The following is a 16,684-nucleotide window of genomic DNA, read 5'->3' as shown; positions in this document are numbered from 1 at the left end:
AAGTTGCAGAAGACAAACAACGGCACCAGTAACACATGAAGCAGCAGCTGGGGGAGTTTATTATATGGAACACTCAGTCAACAAAAACACATGATGGTAACTAATATAGAAAAAAAAACTATCAAGAAATAGAAGCCTCATGTGTATTAATGAAACAATGATGTACAAGTCCAAAGTAGTGAACAATACATGCTTTATTATTAAAATATATTACAACTAGTGACACAGGGAAGAAATGGGGGAATATATCAAATTTGCATTACAGAACACACATGTCAGCTGTAAAACCTTGGGGCAAACACATCCCTAAATGATACAAGTGTATCTAGTAAGCAATTGCACAAACATGCTGCTGATAGCTATAGATTATATATCACTAACACTATTATAACAATTTACCATATAAGATCGTGTTAACACTGCATAGGCGCATTAATCCTCATCATTGTATATCTAACTGCCACAAGCGGTTCCATAACTTGATCATTGTAGTAACAAGAACCACCCATGGTGGTCATTACCTATGTAAGCAGTGCAGCTCCCACCCCAAAGCAAGTTTCGGTAATTGCTTACTAGATACATTTCTAGCATTTAGGGCTGGGTGTGCCCCAAGGTTTTACATATGTATTCTGTAATACTAATTTCATATATTTCCCCCATTTCTTTCCTGTGCCATTACTTGTAATATCTTTCAATAAAGCATATATTGCCCTTAAATCAGAGATATATGTCACAAAAATAGTTAATAAATAACATTTTCCACATGTGTACTTTACATCAGCACAATTTTGGAACCAAAATTTTTTTTTCTTAGGAAGTTATAAGGGTTAGAAGTTGACCAGCGATTTCTCATTTTTCCAACAAAATTTACAAAACCATTTTTTTTTTTTTTTTAGGGACCACCTCACATTTGTGAGTTTTGGGGGGTCAATATAACAGAAAATACCCAAAAGTGACACCATTCTAAAAACTGCACGCCTCAAGGTGTTCAAAATCACATTCAAGAAGTTTATTAACCGTTTATGTACTTCAAAATAATTGAAGCAATGTGGAAGGAAAAAATGAACATTTAACTTTTTTTCCCCAAAATTTTTATTTGGACACAATTTTTTTTTATTTTGTCAAGGGTATCAGGAGAAAATGAACTACAATATTTGTTGTGCAATTTCTCCTAAGTACATCGACACCCCATGTGTGGAGGAAGGCCACTCTTTAGGTGCACGGCAGTGCTCAGAAGGGAAGGAGCATCATTTGAGATTTTGAATGTCAAATTGGCTGGAATCAAGAGCGGATGCCATGTCACGTTTGGAGAGCCCCTGATGTACCTAAACAGTGGAAACCCCCCACAAGTGACCCCCATTTTGGAAACTAGACCCCCCAAGGAACTTATCTAAATGGTGTGTTGAGCACAAGGGCTTCACAGAAGGTTATAACGTAGAGCCGTAAAATTAAAAAATCATTTTTTCCACAAAAATGATCTTCAATGAGCTATAATTTTTCCATATTTCGGCCGACAGTCATGTGCGGGCTTGATTTTTGCGGGAAGAGCTGACGTTTTTATTGGTACGATTTTCGGGCACATAACGTTTTTTGATCGCTTTCTATTCTTTTTTTTCTGTTCATTTTTTGAATTAACAAAAACCAGCAATTTAGGAATGCTTCCCCCCCCCCCCCCTCCGTTCCGCATGTGGTAAAATTAGTATGGCAGCTTTATTCTTCGGGTCACTACGATCACAGCGATACCTCATTGATATTTTTTTTATGTTTTGGTGTTTTTTTTACACAATAAAAACTAACAGAAAAAATATTTTTGCATCACTTTATTCTCCTTTATATTTTTACTGATGATGCTGTATGGCGGCTCGTTTTTTGTGGGACAAGATGACGTTTTCAGCGGTACCATGTTTATTTATATTCGCCTTTTTGATCGCGTGTTATTGCACTTTTTCCAAGCGGTATGACACCTCCGGGTCATCATGGTACAGGTCGGGCCCCGCGATTACATCGCAGGGACGCCAACCTGAGGCAGAGGGAGCCCCCTACCCTCTGCCTCCCCCACTGAACGCTGCAATCACGCTCGATCGCAGCAGTGAAGGGGTTAACAGCCAGGGGCGGTGGGGGCTCCGCTCCCAGCTGTCAGTGCAGGACGCTCAGCCACTGCAGCGCTGGGCTCCTACACTGATCAGGCAAGGAGAAGCTCAAATTTCAGCTTCTCCAACTGATCAATGCTGTGTTTGGTCTGTCAGATTGACCAATCACAGCGCTGTGGGTGCAGGGACCAAGTGCAAGGGTCCCTGCCCCCCTTCCTGTGCCTCTCAGCTGTCGGCACTGAACTGAAACTGCGTGTTTACATGCAGTGACAGTTCAAAGGCAGGACATGCAGAGTCCGTCATGGTGCTGCCATGACGGACTGTGCACGTCCATAGACATTAAGGGGTTAAGAGTAATGTAACAGTATATTTACATCGTAACGTAGTAACAATTAGCAAGGCCGAAGAAAAGACATTTGTCCATCCAGATCAGCGTATATTCCGTCAGAATAAATCCCCAGATCTACGTCCTTCTAAAGACTCTAATAACTAAGATACAATATTGTTACGCTCCAGGAAGACATCCAGGCCTCTCTTGAACCCCTCGACTGAGTTCGCCATCAGCACCTCCTCGGGCAAAGAATTCCAGATTCTCACTGCCATAACAGTAAAGAATCCTCTTCTATGTTGGTGGAAACACCTTCTCTCCTCCAGACGCAGAGAATGCCCCCTTGTGACCGTCACCTTCCTTGGTATAACCAGATCCTTGGAAAGATATTCGTATTATCCCCATATATATGGTTATTAGATCGTCCCTCAATTATCTTTTTTCTAGACTAAATCCTAATTTTGCTAATCTCTCTGGGTATTGTAGTTCCCCCATCCACTTTATTAATTTTGTTGCCTGCCTTTGTTTTTGCTTATTTGCTCTAGTTCCATTATATCCTTCCTGAGCACTGATGCCCAAAACTGTACACAGTACTCCCTGTGCGGTCTAACCAGGGATTTGTACAGAGGCAGTATAATGCTCTCATCATGTGTATCCAGACCTCTTTTAATGCACCCCATGATCCTGTTTGCCCTGGCAGCCGCTGCCTGGCACTGGCTGCTCCAGGTAAGTATCTTTAATTAGGATCCCCAAGTCCTTCTCCATGTCAGATTCACCCAGTGATTTCCCATTCAGTGTGTAATGGTGATATTGATTCCTTATTCCCATGTGTACAACTTTACAGTTATCATTGTTAACTGCATCTTCCACCTTTCGGCCCAAGTTTTCAACTAATCCAGATCCATCTGTAGCAGAATACTATCTTCTCTTGTATTGACTGCTTTACATAGTTTTGTATCAATCTGCAAATATCAATATTTTGCTGTGTAAACCTTCTACCAGATCGCTAATATGTTGGAGAATAGGTCCCAACACCGACCCCGCGGTACCCCACTGGTCAAAGTGGCCCAGTTAGAGAATATACCATTTATAACCACCCTCTGATTTCTATCATTAAGCCAGTTACTTATCCATTTACACACATTTTCCCCCTGACCCAGCATTCTCATTTTGTGTACCAACCTCTTGTGGGGCACTACATTACTGATCCTGCGTTACATCCAGTATTATACCCCAGAGCTGCACTCACTATTCTGCTGGTGCAGTCACTGCGTACATACATTATATTACTGATCCTACACTGTTCCAGAGTTAAGCCCCCGTTACACACTGCGATATCGCTAGCAATATAGCTGTAAAGTCACCGATTTTGTGACGTTGCAGCGATATTGCTAGCGATATCGCTGCATGTGATACTTACCTCCGACCGGCTCCCCCGCTGGTTATCACTGATTGCGCGAGAAGCTCCTGGACCATTCCTCGTCGGCCACTTCCTGCTGGGCTTCCTGTGGCGCCGAAGAGCGACGCGTGGATGCGAGTAAGAGGACGCAGGATCGCCGCGTCTGACAGGTAAGTAGCGATGCCCGTCCCCAGCGATGTCGCTGGTGAGATCTGCCTGTGTGGAAGCTCACTAGCAACCACCTAGCGATGCACCAGCGATCCTGACCGCGTCATATCGCTAGTCGGGATTCGCTGGTGCATCGCTAGGTGTAACGGTACCCTTAGATCCTGTATTATACTCCAGAGCAGCACTCACTATTCTGCTGGTGGAGTCACTGTGTACATACATTACTAATCCTGTGCTGATCCCGAGTTACATCTTGTATTATACCCCAGAGCTGCACTCACTACTCTGCTTTTACAGTCACTGTGTACATGCATTACATTACTGATCAGATCCTGAGTTACATACTGTATTATACTCCAGAGCTGCACGCACTATTCTGCTGGTACAGTCACGGTGTACATCTAATATAAAAAGCGCGCGCGTGTGTGTGTGTGTGTGTGTGTGTGTGTGTGTGTGTGTGTCCAGGATTGGCATCTGCACCGTCGCAGCTACAGCCACAAAATTTGGCAGTCACACGTCTGGACCCCGAGAGCGTCCTAAGCTATGTTGTGAGGCGAAATTTTAACCCAGCGCGTTCCAATTCACCAAACAATTTTGCCCATATCTACATAATGGGGAAAAGTGTGTGTGTATCAAGCCCCGTTTTTTTGCTGCGTTTTTAGAGGATACCTTTTTCAGCTGCAAAAGCAGATCAGCTTTTTTTAAAAAAACCGCATCATCTGAAAGGTTTTTGAGCTCAGATAATGTTTGCAAAAGCAGATTAGAAATCTGCTCTATCCATTTATCCATATCTTATCTGTACCAAAAAGAATGAAAGCCAGGTAGCACACAGACTAACTTTTTTTTTTTTTTTTAGCACCAGTCAGGTACACCTCATAGCTGCCCAAAAGGACGCCCAGGACAGGCATTGCTCGTCTTCAGTAACACATCGTCAGCAATTGATAGTTGGAATAAATAGACTGCATTCACCACATCTTAAGGTGCAGGCTTTATTTTCAAGTTTAGGTGTGCAGTATAAGGTTCTGCAGCAGCTGAGGTGTGCAGTATGAGATTCTGCGGAACAGTATGAGGTTCTGCCCCCCCCTAGTTTTGATCCTGGCTAAAACCGTTTCTTATAGATATGGTGAACCCTCAGGTAACCCTAAATGAAGGTCAATGGTGGCTGAATTGAAGGAATTGCTTAATCACCTATTTACCGTGACTAAAAAATTACAAGCTGAGGATTTAACTCCTGGCATTTTCAGAAGGGAGTGGAAGAACTTGCTATTTTGCCTGTCCCAAAGAGGAGATTTAATCGCAGATGGCATTTCTGCTTCAATGAAATGGAGAGAGACCCAGCTATTAGAAAATAAAATTTTTCTGGCAGCTGTTTATGTGGACCCAAGTCATCGTATATTGCTGGATGATCAACAGCTTACTAAAGGAAAAGAAGCTCTGACTGAGGTAGCAGTCAGGAAGAGTGGCCTACAGGAGGACTGCCAGGCGCAAGAGGACTTGTGTCCTGACAGTGCTACTGCTGCCATATCTTCATCCTCATCAGATGAGGAGTTTGACTTTGACAAGTATTTGGATGACATGGAGCAGACGGAGCGTTGCTGCAAGGAAAAAGATTTCACTCCGTCTCCTATAGCAAGGAGATTGACCATATTCCAGCAAAATGTTTCACTTGCTCTCAAAGAAAAAGAAAAATTCAACCGTTCATCAAAACTGACTGTGCATGAGGCAATTCCTTTATACTTGGAAATTGTTAGAGATGTTCCCATGTGTTTACGGCTTTGCCTCCAACCCAAGTTAGTGTAGAGAGGTTGTTCTCTGGTCTTACAATTATTAGGTCAGATTTGAGGTCATCTATGAAGGAGGATCTGATGGAGGCGATACTATTTCTTAGAACAAATTCATAGACTGCACAAATGTTATTTAGTATGTTTTTGTTGAAAACTGTTTTTTGCCACTTACATAGTTTATTACATAAACTATGTAAGTGGCACAGAGTACATCTAATATATAAAGCTCAAGTGTATGTATGTATGTATGTATGTATGTATGGCCGGGATTGGCATCCGCAGTCGCAGCTACAGCCACAAAATTTGGCCCCGAGAGCGTCCTAGGCTATGTTGTGAGGCGAAATTTTAACCCCGCGCGTTCCAATTCACCAAAAATGTTTGCCCCTATCTACATAATGGGGAAAAAGTGTGTGTGTATCAAGCCCCGCCCCTCATTATGATGTCAATGGTTGCAAGCCCTGCCGCTCATTATGATGTCATAATGGTTGACTATGGGAAGGAGGATGCGTGATGGGTATATGGGCACCGGACTATGGGATGGAGGATATGTATGACGGGTATACGGGCACGGGACTATGGGATGGAGGATGTGTGATGGGTATATGGGCACTGTACTATGGGATGGAGGATATGTATGACAGGTATATGGGCACTGGACTATGGGATGGAAGATATGTATGACGGGTATATGGGCATGGGACTATGAGATGAAGGATGTGTGATGGGTATATGGGCACTTGACTATGGGATGGCGAATATGTCTGATGGGTATATGGGCATTGGACTATGGGATGGAGGATGTGTGATGGGTATATGGGCATGGGACTATGGAATGGAGGATGTGTGATGGGTTTATGGGCACTCGACTATGGGATGGAGGATATGTATGATGGGTATATGGGCACGGGCCTATGGGATCGTGGATATGTATGATGGGTATATGGGCACGGGACTATGGGATCGTGGATATGTATGATGGGTATATGGGCACGGGACTATGGGATGGAGGATAATTATAATTTGCTATAACTAACCACAATTAGTTACTATGCCCGGGCAGCGCCGGGCTCTTCAGCTAGTACATTATATTACTTATCCAGAGTTACATCCTGTTTTATAATCCAGAGCTGCACTCACTATTCTGCTGGTACAGTCATTGTGTACATACTGTAGGGATTGTACTCACTCAGGTGAGACAGGATGAAAACAGGAGGTGCGTTTCTTTACAAAGTCCGTGCGGGTTTATTTACTGAATAAACCCATAAGCCACAAAAGGTAAACGTCCTTCAGAGCAGGCAAAACACCACCATGTCCTTAGCCGTGTTCTGCTCCCTTAGGCCTGTGGACATACAGGCTGAGCAATGTTCCGCACGCAGGCTCAGTCTGGAGCCACACACACAGGAAGGCTTCTCCCCCTCTGCACACAGACCATGTGCCAAACAGCAGCCTCCATTATGTAGGCTGTAACCACACCCATAGGCGAGGTACAGAATGTGGGTATCCAGACCCGCCCATCTCTCGTAGCTACCCGCAACCCGGACCCAGGTGCACTAAATGACATCTTAGTGCTTAACAACTGCATTGGCAAAGCAGGGATTTGCTGATTGAACATAGGTGACAAAAGAAACGAAACGTGCAAATGAAGAATAAATATTTGCATTTCTTGGGACATAAGGAAGTGGCGCAGGATCAGGGCATCATAATATATGCATGCAAACAGTCAGAAAAAATAAAAAATAAACAGTAAGGATAATGGTTATACAGGTCTGGTAGGCAAAGATTTCATTTAGTTTTGCCTTAAATGTGAAGGAATAAAATGCTCACCTACCTTTGATTTTTTTTTGCGCAGAATCACCACTACTACCCCCTGAACTGTTTTGTGATCCACTTTCCATCGAACCTGACCTGCAAAGAATAAAAAAAAATGTATTTTTTCATTAAAAAAAAACAAAAAAAACCAACACAAGTTTCAAAATATATTTTGACTATTTAGGCAACTTGGTAGAATAGAAAAGTTATGTTCTACTGTAGCCCTAGGTGCTCTTATACTTTAAATCCTTCACACCGAAGTCTGCTTGCACCTTCCTGACCAGGCCAAATTTTACAATTCTGACCAGTGTTACTTTATGGCGTTATAGACGTTATAACTATATCCCACTGACTGAGATTTTTTTCATGACATATTGTACCCAAAAGCGACACCATTCTAAAAACCTTTGGAAGTTATGGATACATACTGAAGACTGACCTTTTCCCTGCTATTTGAACCATTCTAAAAACTGCACCCCTTAAGGTGCTCAAAACCACATTTCAGAAGTTGATTAAAGACTTCAGGTGTGTCACAGAAATTTTTAGAACGTGGAAGAAAAAAAAAATTAACTTTTAAACACAAATTTTCATGAAATAATTAGCGGACACCATGTCGTGTTTGAAGATTCCCTAATGTGCCTAAATAGTGGGAACTCCCCACAAGTGAATTTTGAAAACCAAGTTCCCTCACGGAACTTATCTAGATGCGAGGTAAGCACCTTGAACCCTCCCCCCCACCCCAGTGCTTCACAGAAGTTTAAAACGATGAGCCGTGAAATAAAAAAAGCCATCATTTATCCCACAAAAATTTTGTTTTCACAAGGGTAATAGGAGAAAATGGAACCCAAAATTTGTTATGCAGTTTCTTCTGACTACGCCGATACCCCATATGTTGTCAAAAATTTCTTTTGAGGCACAGTGCGAAGATCAGAAGGGAAGAGGCGCCATATTGGAGTTCAGATTTTGCTGGACTGATTTGAGGGTGCCATGTCACACTGGCAGAGGCCCTGAGGTGCCAGGACAGCAGAACTTCCCCGCCCCCCCACATAAGACAATTTTACAAACTATACCCCTCAATGAAGTTATCTAGGGATGTAATAACATGCAAAAACACAAGCCGTGGAGACGCCATCACGTTTCTCAACGCAAGTAATGACTAGCCAGGTCTTTCCCCGGGAAGGAACAACCACAGGAAGAGCAGTCTCCAATGAAGTAAAAACCACCTATGCCAAAACATGGTATCCATCCACAGACAGCTGTTTCAGGGTATTGCCCCTCATCAGTGTGGAGTAGGAAACTGGCCAGTAGGAGCAATGCCTAGTAGAAGACTGTGAAAAATGAGGATGAATGACCTCATGGAGATCAACATCCAACACTGCGGAGACACCCATCACATGTTTCTCAACGCAGTGATTCTAGAGCAATGCCCCCATCCCCAACCCATGGTTTTTCGTTCCCAGGGAATCACCTGGCTAGTCATTGCTTGCGTTGAGAAACATGTGATGGTGTCTCCGCGGCTTGTGTTTTACATGTTTTTACATATTTCCCATAAGGGATGGGGTCATTGCTCTAGCATCACTGCGTTGAGAAACGTGATGGTGTCTCCGCAGTGTTGGATGTTGATCTCCATGAGTTCATTCATCCTCATTTTTCACAATCTAGGGACGCAATGACCACAGGAGTGTCACAGGATTTTATACCATTGGGCAATGAAGAAAAAAAATGAATAATTACATTTTTACCAACAAAATTTTGCTTTAGCCCTAGATTTTACATTTTCACACTGGGAAATGGGTAAAACTGGCACCAAAATGTGTCCCACAATTTCTGCCGAATGTACAAATATCCCATATGTGGCTGCAAAGTACCGGTTAGCCACACGGCAATTCAGGTGGGACGGTGCACCATTTGCCTCTTGGAGCACAGATTTTCCTAGAATAGTTTGCGGACTCCATATACAGAGCCCCAAGTGCTAGCTGAGCAGAATCCCCCCCTAAAGTGACCGTATTTTGGGAAGTACACCCATTTGGGAATTTATCTACAGGTGCAGTGACAATTTAGACTTTACAATCTGCCACTGTGGTGCCCCTACGTTGTAGTGAATAGTACGTTATGCCCAGCTAATGCTTCTGGAGACACGCACCTGTTAATTAGGCTGGCTGTCATTGCTACAGAAATGCTAAACATCATTTATAGAGCCAAAAATGAATGACACCACTTTGATGCCCTTATCCACAGAAGACAAAAAGGCCTTCGATTGGGTCAACTGGGTGTTCATGGAAAAGGTGTTACAATCTATTGGGTTGCAGAGCTCCATGCTAAAGTGGATTGGTTTTCTCTATGTTACTCCCTCCGCCTGTGCGAATGAATGGAGTTTTGTCAGAGAAATTTGCAGTTGCAAATGGCACTCGGCAGGGCTGTCCCATCTCACCCCTAATTTGTATCCTCACTCTTGAGCCCTTCCTTCAGTGTACTTGGTCCAACCCAGATATTATGGGGCTAAAAATTCAAAATATCTGTTACAGAATTGAAGTTTATGAAGATGACCTATTAGTCTTCATTACTAACCTAATTATGTCTCAACCTAGCTTGATGTTGGAATTTAAAAAATATGCAGTTGTCTAATTTTAAAGTTAACTAAGTCGGAGGCTTTGAATATAAATCTCCCTTTGAAATTTGTTTCCCTTTTACAGAATTAATTTAAATTTCATTGGTCTTTTCAGTCCCTGAAGAATTTAGGCAGTCTCCTCTTCGCTGATATTAATTCCATCTTAACTACTTCTTAGGTAATTCCATCTTAAAATTAATAAACTTAAATTTTTTACCATTGCTCCAGAACATTAAAGTTGATTGTTCAAAAATAGTCTAAACTTTATTTTACTTTGTTTAGCAGATGTGAAACTCTTAAAGGGAATCTGTCACCTATTTTTGCCCTATGAGCTGCGACCACTGCCATCAGGAGCTTATCTACAGCATTCTGTAATGCTGTAGATAAGCCCTCGATGTAATCTGAAAGAGAAGAAAATCGAGTTAGATTATACTCACCCGGGGGTCCGGTACGATGTACAGTACAGTACTGCAGTGAGCAGGCGCCGGACCTCAGACCTTTCCCGGCGCCTGCGCACTGCAGTACTTTACTCTGCCCTCAATAGGGCAGATGTAGTACGCCTGCGCAGGATCCGCGGCAGAAGTAAGGAGGAGGACGTCATCGCTAGAAGATGGGAGGCACCGGACCGCGACACCCATCGGACCAGACCCCCGGGTGAGTATAATCTAACTTTTTTTTCTCATCTTTCAGGTAACATCAGGGGCTTATCTTACAGCATTACAGAGTGCTCTAGATAAGGACCTGATGGCGGTGGCCGCATCTCATATCGGAAAAATGAGGTGACAGATTCCCTTTAAGAGTTTCACATCTGCTCAACAAAGTAAAATAAAGTTTAGGGTGAGTGCACACCCTGCGGATTTTTCCGCGCGGATTTGCAGGTAAAGTGACCTGCGGTTTTCCCCTGCGGATTGACACCTGGACAATGGAACAGGTGGCAAACCGCTGCGGAATCTGCAGAAAGAATTGAAATGCTGCTGATTTAAAATCGAAATCCGCAGCATGTGCACTGCAGATTTGAAATCCCATTGGCTAACAATGTACTGTACAATGTCTGCGGAACTGCTGCGGATCCGCAGGGCCAAATCCGCTGCGGATCAGCAACAGAATCTGCAGCGTGTGCACATACCCTTAGACTATTTTGAACAAACATTAAAGTTGATTGTTCAAAATAGTCTAAACTTTAATGACGTCATCATCCTTATTCTGCCACGGCTCCTGGGCAGGCGTACTATATCTGCCCTATTGAGGGCAGAGTAAAGTACTGCAGTGCGCAGGCGCCGTGAAAGGTCAGAGAGGTCCGGCGCCTGCGCACTGCAGTACTGTACCCTCAACAGGGCAGATATAGTAGGCCTGCGCAGGAGCCGCGGCAGAAGTAAGGAGGAGGACGTCATCGCATGAAGATGGGAAGCGCCGGACCGCGACACCCATCGTACAGGACCCCCGGGTGAGTATAATTAACTTGTTTTTCTTATCTTTCAGTTTACATCGGGGCTTATCTACAGCATTACAGAATGCTGTAGATAAGCCCCTGATGGTGGTGGCCGCATCTCATAGGGCAAAAATGAGGTGACATTTAAAATGAATGTTTTCCCTTGCATATTATCTCTTTTTCAAACTCTCCCCATTAAAGTCCCTTGCTCTTTTTTTCAAATCTATAGTGTCCATGCAAATACGATTCCTACGGGCTAATAAACCAGCTAGACTCCAGCAATCCTTCCTATGTTGATTAAACAAACATACTTTTATATCCGGATGGCCCAAACACAATGTCCCAGGTATGCATTGCCCCCTCATCCCCGTACCAGCTCTGTGTCGCTCCCCCAAGTCTCATCCTTCTATGTATTGCTGTGCTCCCCCTTCCTCCTCTGTGCTCTCCCGTCATACTCACACTCCTCGTGTCCTTGCGTCTCAGTTGTCCCGGCTTCCTGCAGCTCTCCTGTGCTGAGCGGTCCCGCGGTACCGCTCATTAAGGTAATGAATATGCGCTCCATGCCTATGGGAGTGGACATGCATGCATGTTCATTACCTTAATGAGAAGTACCACATGATTGTTGAGCACAGGAGAGCTGCAGGAAGCCGGGACAACTGAGACGCAGGGAGGTTCAGCAATGGCACAAGGAGGGTGACTATGATGTCACAGCCGCCAGCTCCTGCCGCTCCCCGTCCTGCTTGCTGCACAATGACTCGTGTATAAGCCAAGGGGGGAATTTTCAGCACAAAAAAAAAAATGTGTTGAAAATCTTGGGCTTATTCACGAGTATATATGGTATCTATGGGTACAACACATACATATTTTTCTAATTGTGATTTTTTTTTTTTTTTTTTACAGTTTTCTCTTTACTTTTTCACTTTTGGCAGTCTGATTGCTTGTAAAGCAGGAGCTTATCAACCCTTTACAAACTGACAAACTTGCTACACCATGCTCTAAGCATGATATAGGTAGTAAGTTTGCTAGCTCTGGTGACCCGTATGTCATCATGGCAACGATTGGCCCCTCATGATTACATCAATGAGGGGAGGACAATAGGAGAACAGAGGGGGCTGCCTCCCTCTACTGGCATGCTGACTAATGCGATCGCAGTATTTAGGGGGTTAAAGTGCAGGGAGTGGTATGAGCACTGCTCTTGCACCGAGTGTAAGATGTCAACTGTCAGAATCAGCCGATATCTGGCAGCGATCATTTGCACAAAATCGCCAGGACGTATCCATAAGTCATGGGTCATTAAGAATCAGCCAAACCGGACGTATGGATATATCTAAAGTAAAAAAGTTATTAAAGTAGCCAGTTTGCTAGATCACGCCAAGTGCATAGTGTAGCAAGCTTGTCTGTCAGTTCGGAAAACGTTAAAGTCCCTATAACTGTACCATCTCCGGTGATCCCTTTTACGAATGATTGGAGTGACAGCATGCATGATGGACTACAGCCCTTTTTATCACAGCTTGGGGTTCTCCTGATCTGTGGGGGTCCCAACAGTTGGGCCTCAAGCAATTGGGAAGTTATCCCTTATTCCACAGACAGGGCATGACCTCAAACTTAAAGAAGCTGTCCACTACTTTCACAATGCCCCTCAGGATAGGGCATCAATGTCTGATCAAAGTCCAGCACTCCCAGTGATCAGCTGTTATGGGTGCTGGCAGCAGCCAGAAGTACTTACTTCAGGAGCTGGCAGTCTAGCTGTAGTGGGCTCCGTGGAGTTCTACACATCAATATCCTATTGAATTGAATAGGAGGCGGATGTGTAGTACCTTGTGGCAGCCACTACAAGTAGACTGCCAGCTCCGCAAGTAGGTACTTCCAGCTGGCTGCTGCAGTCAAATAACAGCTGATCGCCGGACGTGCCAGACCCTGGCCAGTAAGCGTATGTTCCGACAGTCAGTAAACCAGGGCTGAGGAGTCGGTAAGCCAAACCTGCGGCTCAGACTCCTCAATTTCCCTTACAACGACTCCACATCCGACTCCCACACATATTGCTTATATTTAAATGAAAAATTTATTGTAGTACAATGTGACCATCAGACATTTAATCATTTTTATGATCCAATAATCAAGATATTTAGATAGAACATAATATATATTTATTGGAATAAAACTTTAGAACAAAAAACTAATAAATTATAAATATGTAATGCACTATGTAATATCGATTACACATACATTATATATATATATATATATATATATCTTCCCAGCTAACACAAAGCCTAGATCCTCAGGCTACATTCACACTATGGGCGTAGCCAGGATCAAACCTGGGGGGGGGGGGCAGAACCTCCTATAGTTCCGCAGAACCTCATACTGCACACCCCTACACTTGAAGATAAAGCCTGCAACTTAAGAAGATGTGGTGATGAATGCAGTCTATTTATTCCAACTATCAATTGATGTTGATGTGTTACTGAAGACGAGCAATGCCTGTCCTGGGCGTCCTTTTGGGCAGCTATGAGGTGTACCTGGCTGGTGCTAAAAAAAAAAAAAAAAAAAAAAAAAAAAAAAGGAGTGTTAGTCTGCGTCATATCCGGCTTTCATTCTTTTTGGTACAGATAAGATATGGATAGACAGATATGGATAAATGGATAGATAGAGCAGATTTCTAATCTGCTCTTGCTATTGAAAACATTATCTATGAGCTCAAAAACCTTTCAGGTGATGCGGTTTTTTAAAAAGCTGATCTGCTTTTGCAGCTGAAAAACGTATCTTCAAAAAAATGCAGGAAAAACGCTGTGTGTGAATGTAGCCTTAGATCAGGAATAGAACAGTCATTTATAGGACATCTCATAACTTTCCCAAATTCCTGTGAAAAAATATTCAGCACATTCTGTATTGAACTACTGTACCCAATTTATTATATATTTTAGGAGTCTGAGTCGGTCCATTTTATACTGACTCCACCAAAATGAGCTCCGACTCCACAGCCCTGGTAACTTGCAGAGTTCTTATATTGCATAATGTATTAACTATTCACTAAGTTTCACGATGCTCCTAAAAGTTTTCACAGTTTCTATATGAAGTTATCTTATAGTAACGTAAGTTACCATCAGCCTTGTAACGTACGTTACTTCAGCTTTTCAATGTAAGTTACCTGCCTTTCAATTTTTGAACACCACTTACAGTCAGCTTTTTGAAATAATTTACCCCTTTCTGACATCTGACGTACTATCCCGTCCATGGTACCCGGGCCCCTATGACCGGGGGGCGGGATAGTACGTCATCGCGATCAGCGGCGCCCCCGGGGCTGCGCTGAAGATTGCGGCAGATTGTCAGCGGATTATCACAGCTGACACCCGGCACTGTCAGGGGCGGTCACGGACCACCCCGGCACATTAACCCCTGGCACACTGCGATCAAAAATTTTCACAGTGTACCAGGGGATTAGGGAAGCATCGGCAGGGAGGGGGCTCCCTCCGTGCTTCCCTGAGCCCCCGGAGCAGTGCGATGTGCTGCGCAGCTCGGAGGGTCTCCTTCCCTGCAGGCCCCCGGATCCAAGATGGCCGCAGGGGCCTTCGGGGTCCTGCAGGGAGGCGGCTACCTCAGTGCCTGCTGAGAGCAGGCACTGAGAAAGGCTGCAGTAGTGCCTGTCAGATCGCTGATCTGACACAGCGCTGTGTGAAATGTCAGATCAGCGATCTGACACTTCACAGTAATGTCCCCCCCGGGACAAAGTAATAAAATTTAAAAAAAAAAAAAAAAAAAAAAAAAGTGAAAATAATTTATAATAAAAAAAAACAATCACTAAATAAAAAAATTCCTAAATTCATTTTTTGAATATAAAGACAAAACAAGTACACATTTAGTATCGCTGCGTCCGTAACGACCTGCCCTATAAAATTGTCCCATTAGTTAACCCCAATAAAAATAAAAAACAAAGCTTTATCATCATACCGCAGAACAAAGTGCAGTAACGCGCAATCAAAAAGACGGATATAAATAACCATGGTACCGCTGAAAACGTCATCTTGTCCCGCAAAAAACAAGCTGCCACACAGCATCATCAGCGGAAAAATAAAAAAAAAGTTATATCTCTCAGAATAAAGCGGTGCAAAAATGATTATTTTTTTATATAAAATTGTTTTTATTGCAAAAAAGCGCCAAAACATAAAAACGACATAAATGAGGTATCGCTGTAATCTTACAGACCCGAAGAATAAAACCGCATTATCAATTTTACCACACACGGAACGGTGAAATGCTGTTTTTTGTTCATTCTGCGTCCCAAAAATCAGAATAAAAAGCGATCAAAAAGTGTCACGTGCCCGAAAATGGTACCAATAAAAACGTCAACTCGTCCCGCAAAAAATAAGACCTCACATGACCCTGTGGGTCAAAATATAGAAAAATTATAGCTCTCAAAATGTGGTGATGCAAAAACTATTTTTGCAATAAAAAGCGTCTTTTAGCGTATGACAGCGGCCAAACAAAAACCCGCCATAAATCATAAATCAAACCCCCTTTATCACTCCCTTAGTTAGGGAAAAATAAAATTTAAAAAATGTATTTATTTCCATTTTCCCATTAGGGTTAGGGTTGGAGTTAGAATTGGGGGGTTGCCACTGTTTAGGCACATCAGGTGCTCTCCAAACGCAACATGGCGTCTGCTCTCAATTCCAGTCAATTCTGCATTGAAAAAGTCAAACGGTGCTCCTTCCCTTCCAAGCGCTGCCATGCGCCCAAACAGTGGTTTACCCCCACATATGGGGTATCAACCTACTCAGGACAAATTGGACAACAACTTTTGAGGACAATTTCTCCTTGTTACCCTTGGGAAAAGAAAAAAATTGGGGACTAAAGGATCATGTTTGTGGAAAAAAACGGAGATTAGACCTACCGGTGATGTTATTTCCAGGAGTCCATCCTGACCGCACCATGGGGTTGTCCATTTTTCCCCCCCAAGTACCACACCAGTATGGATGCAATTAAAATTTATTGAGATTTAGTACAAGCATATTGACACCAATACAAATTGGGAGGGAACTACCAGTGCTGTCAGGATCGACTCCTGG

General features: G+C 43.3%; 1 protein-coding gene across 1 annotated transcript in view; it reads right to left on the bottom strand.

Annotated features, from left to right (window-relative positions):
• The window catches only part of HAUS8 (HAUS augmin like complex subunit 8), a 163,062-nt gene that overhangs the window by 121,152 nt on the left and 25,226 nt on the right, over positions 1-16,684 (bottom strand). Inside the window, exon 2 of the mRNA XM_073559837.1 lies at positions 7,598-7,674. Coding sequence (XP_073415938.1) covers positions 7,598-7,674 — 77 coding nt within the window. The remainder of the gene's footprint in view (positions 1-7,597; positions 7,675-16,684) is intronic.

The sequence above is a fragment of the Dendrobates tinctorius genome, unplaced genomic scaffold (assembly GCF_039654945.1).
Source record: "Dendrobates tinctorius isolate UK_male_01 unplaced genomic scaffold, ASM3965494v1 ptg000276l, whole genome shotgun sequence".
Lineage (NCBI taxonomy): Eukaryota > Metazoa > Chordata > Amphibia > Anura > Dendrobatidae > Dendrobates > Dendrobates tinctorius.
This window is presented reverse-complemented; position numbering and strand designations above follow the sequence as displayed.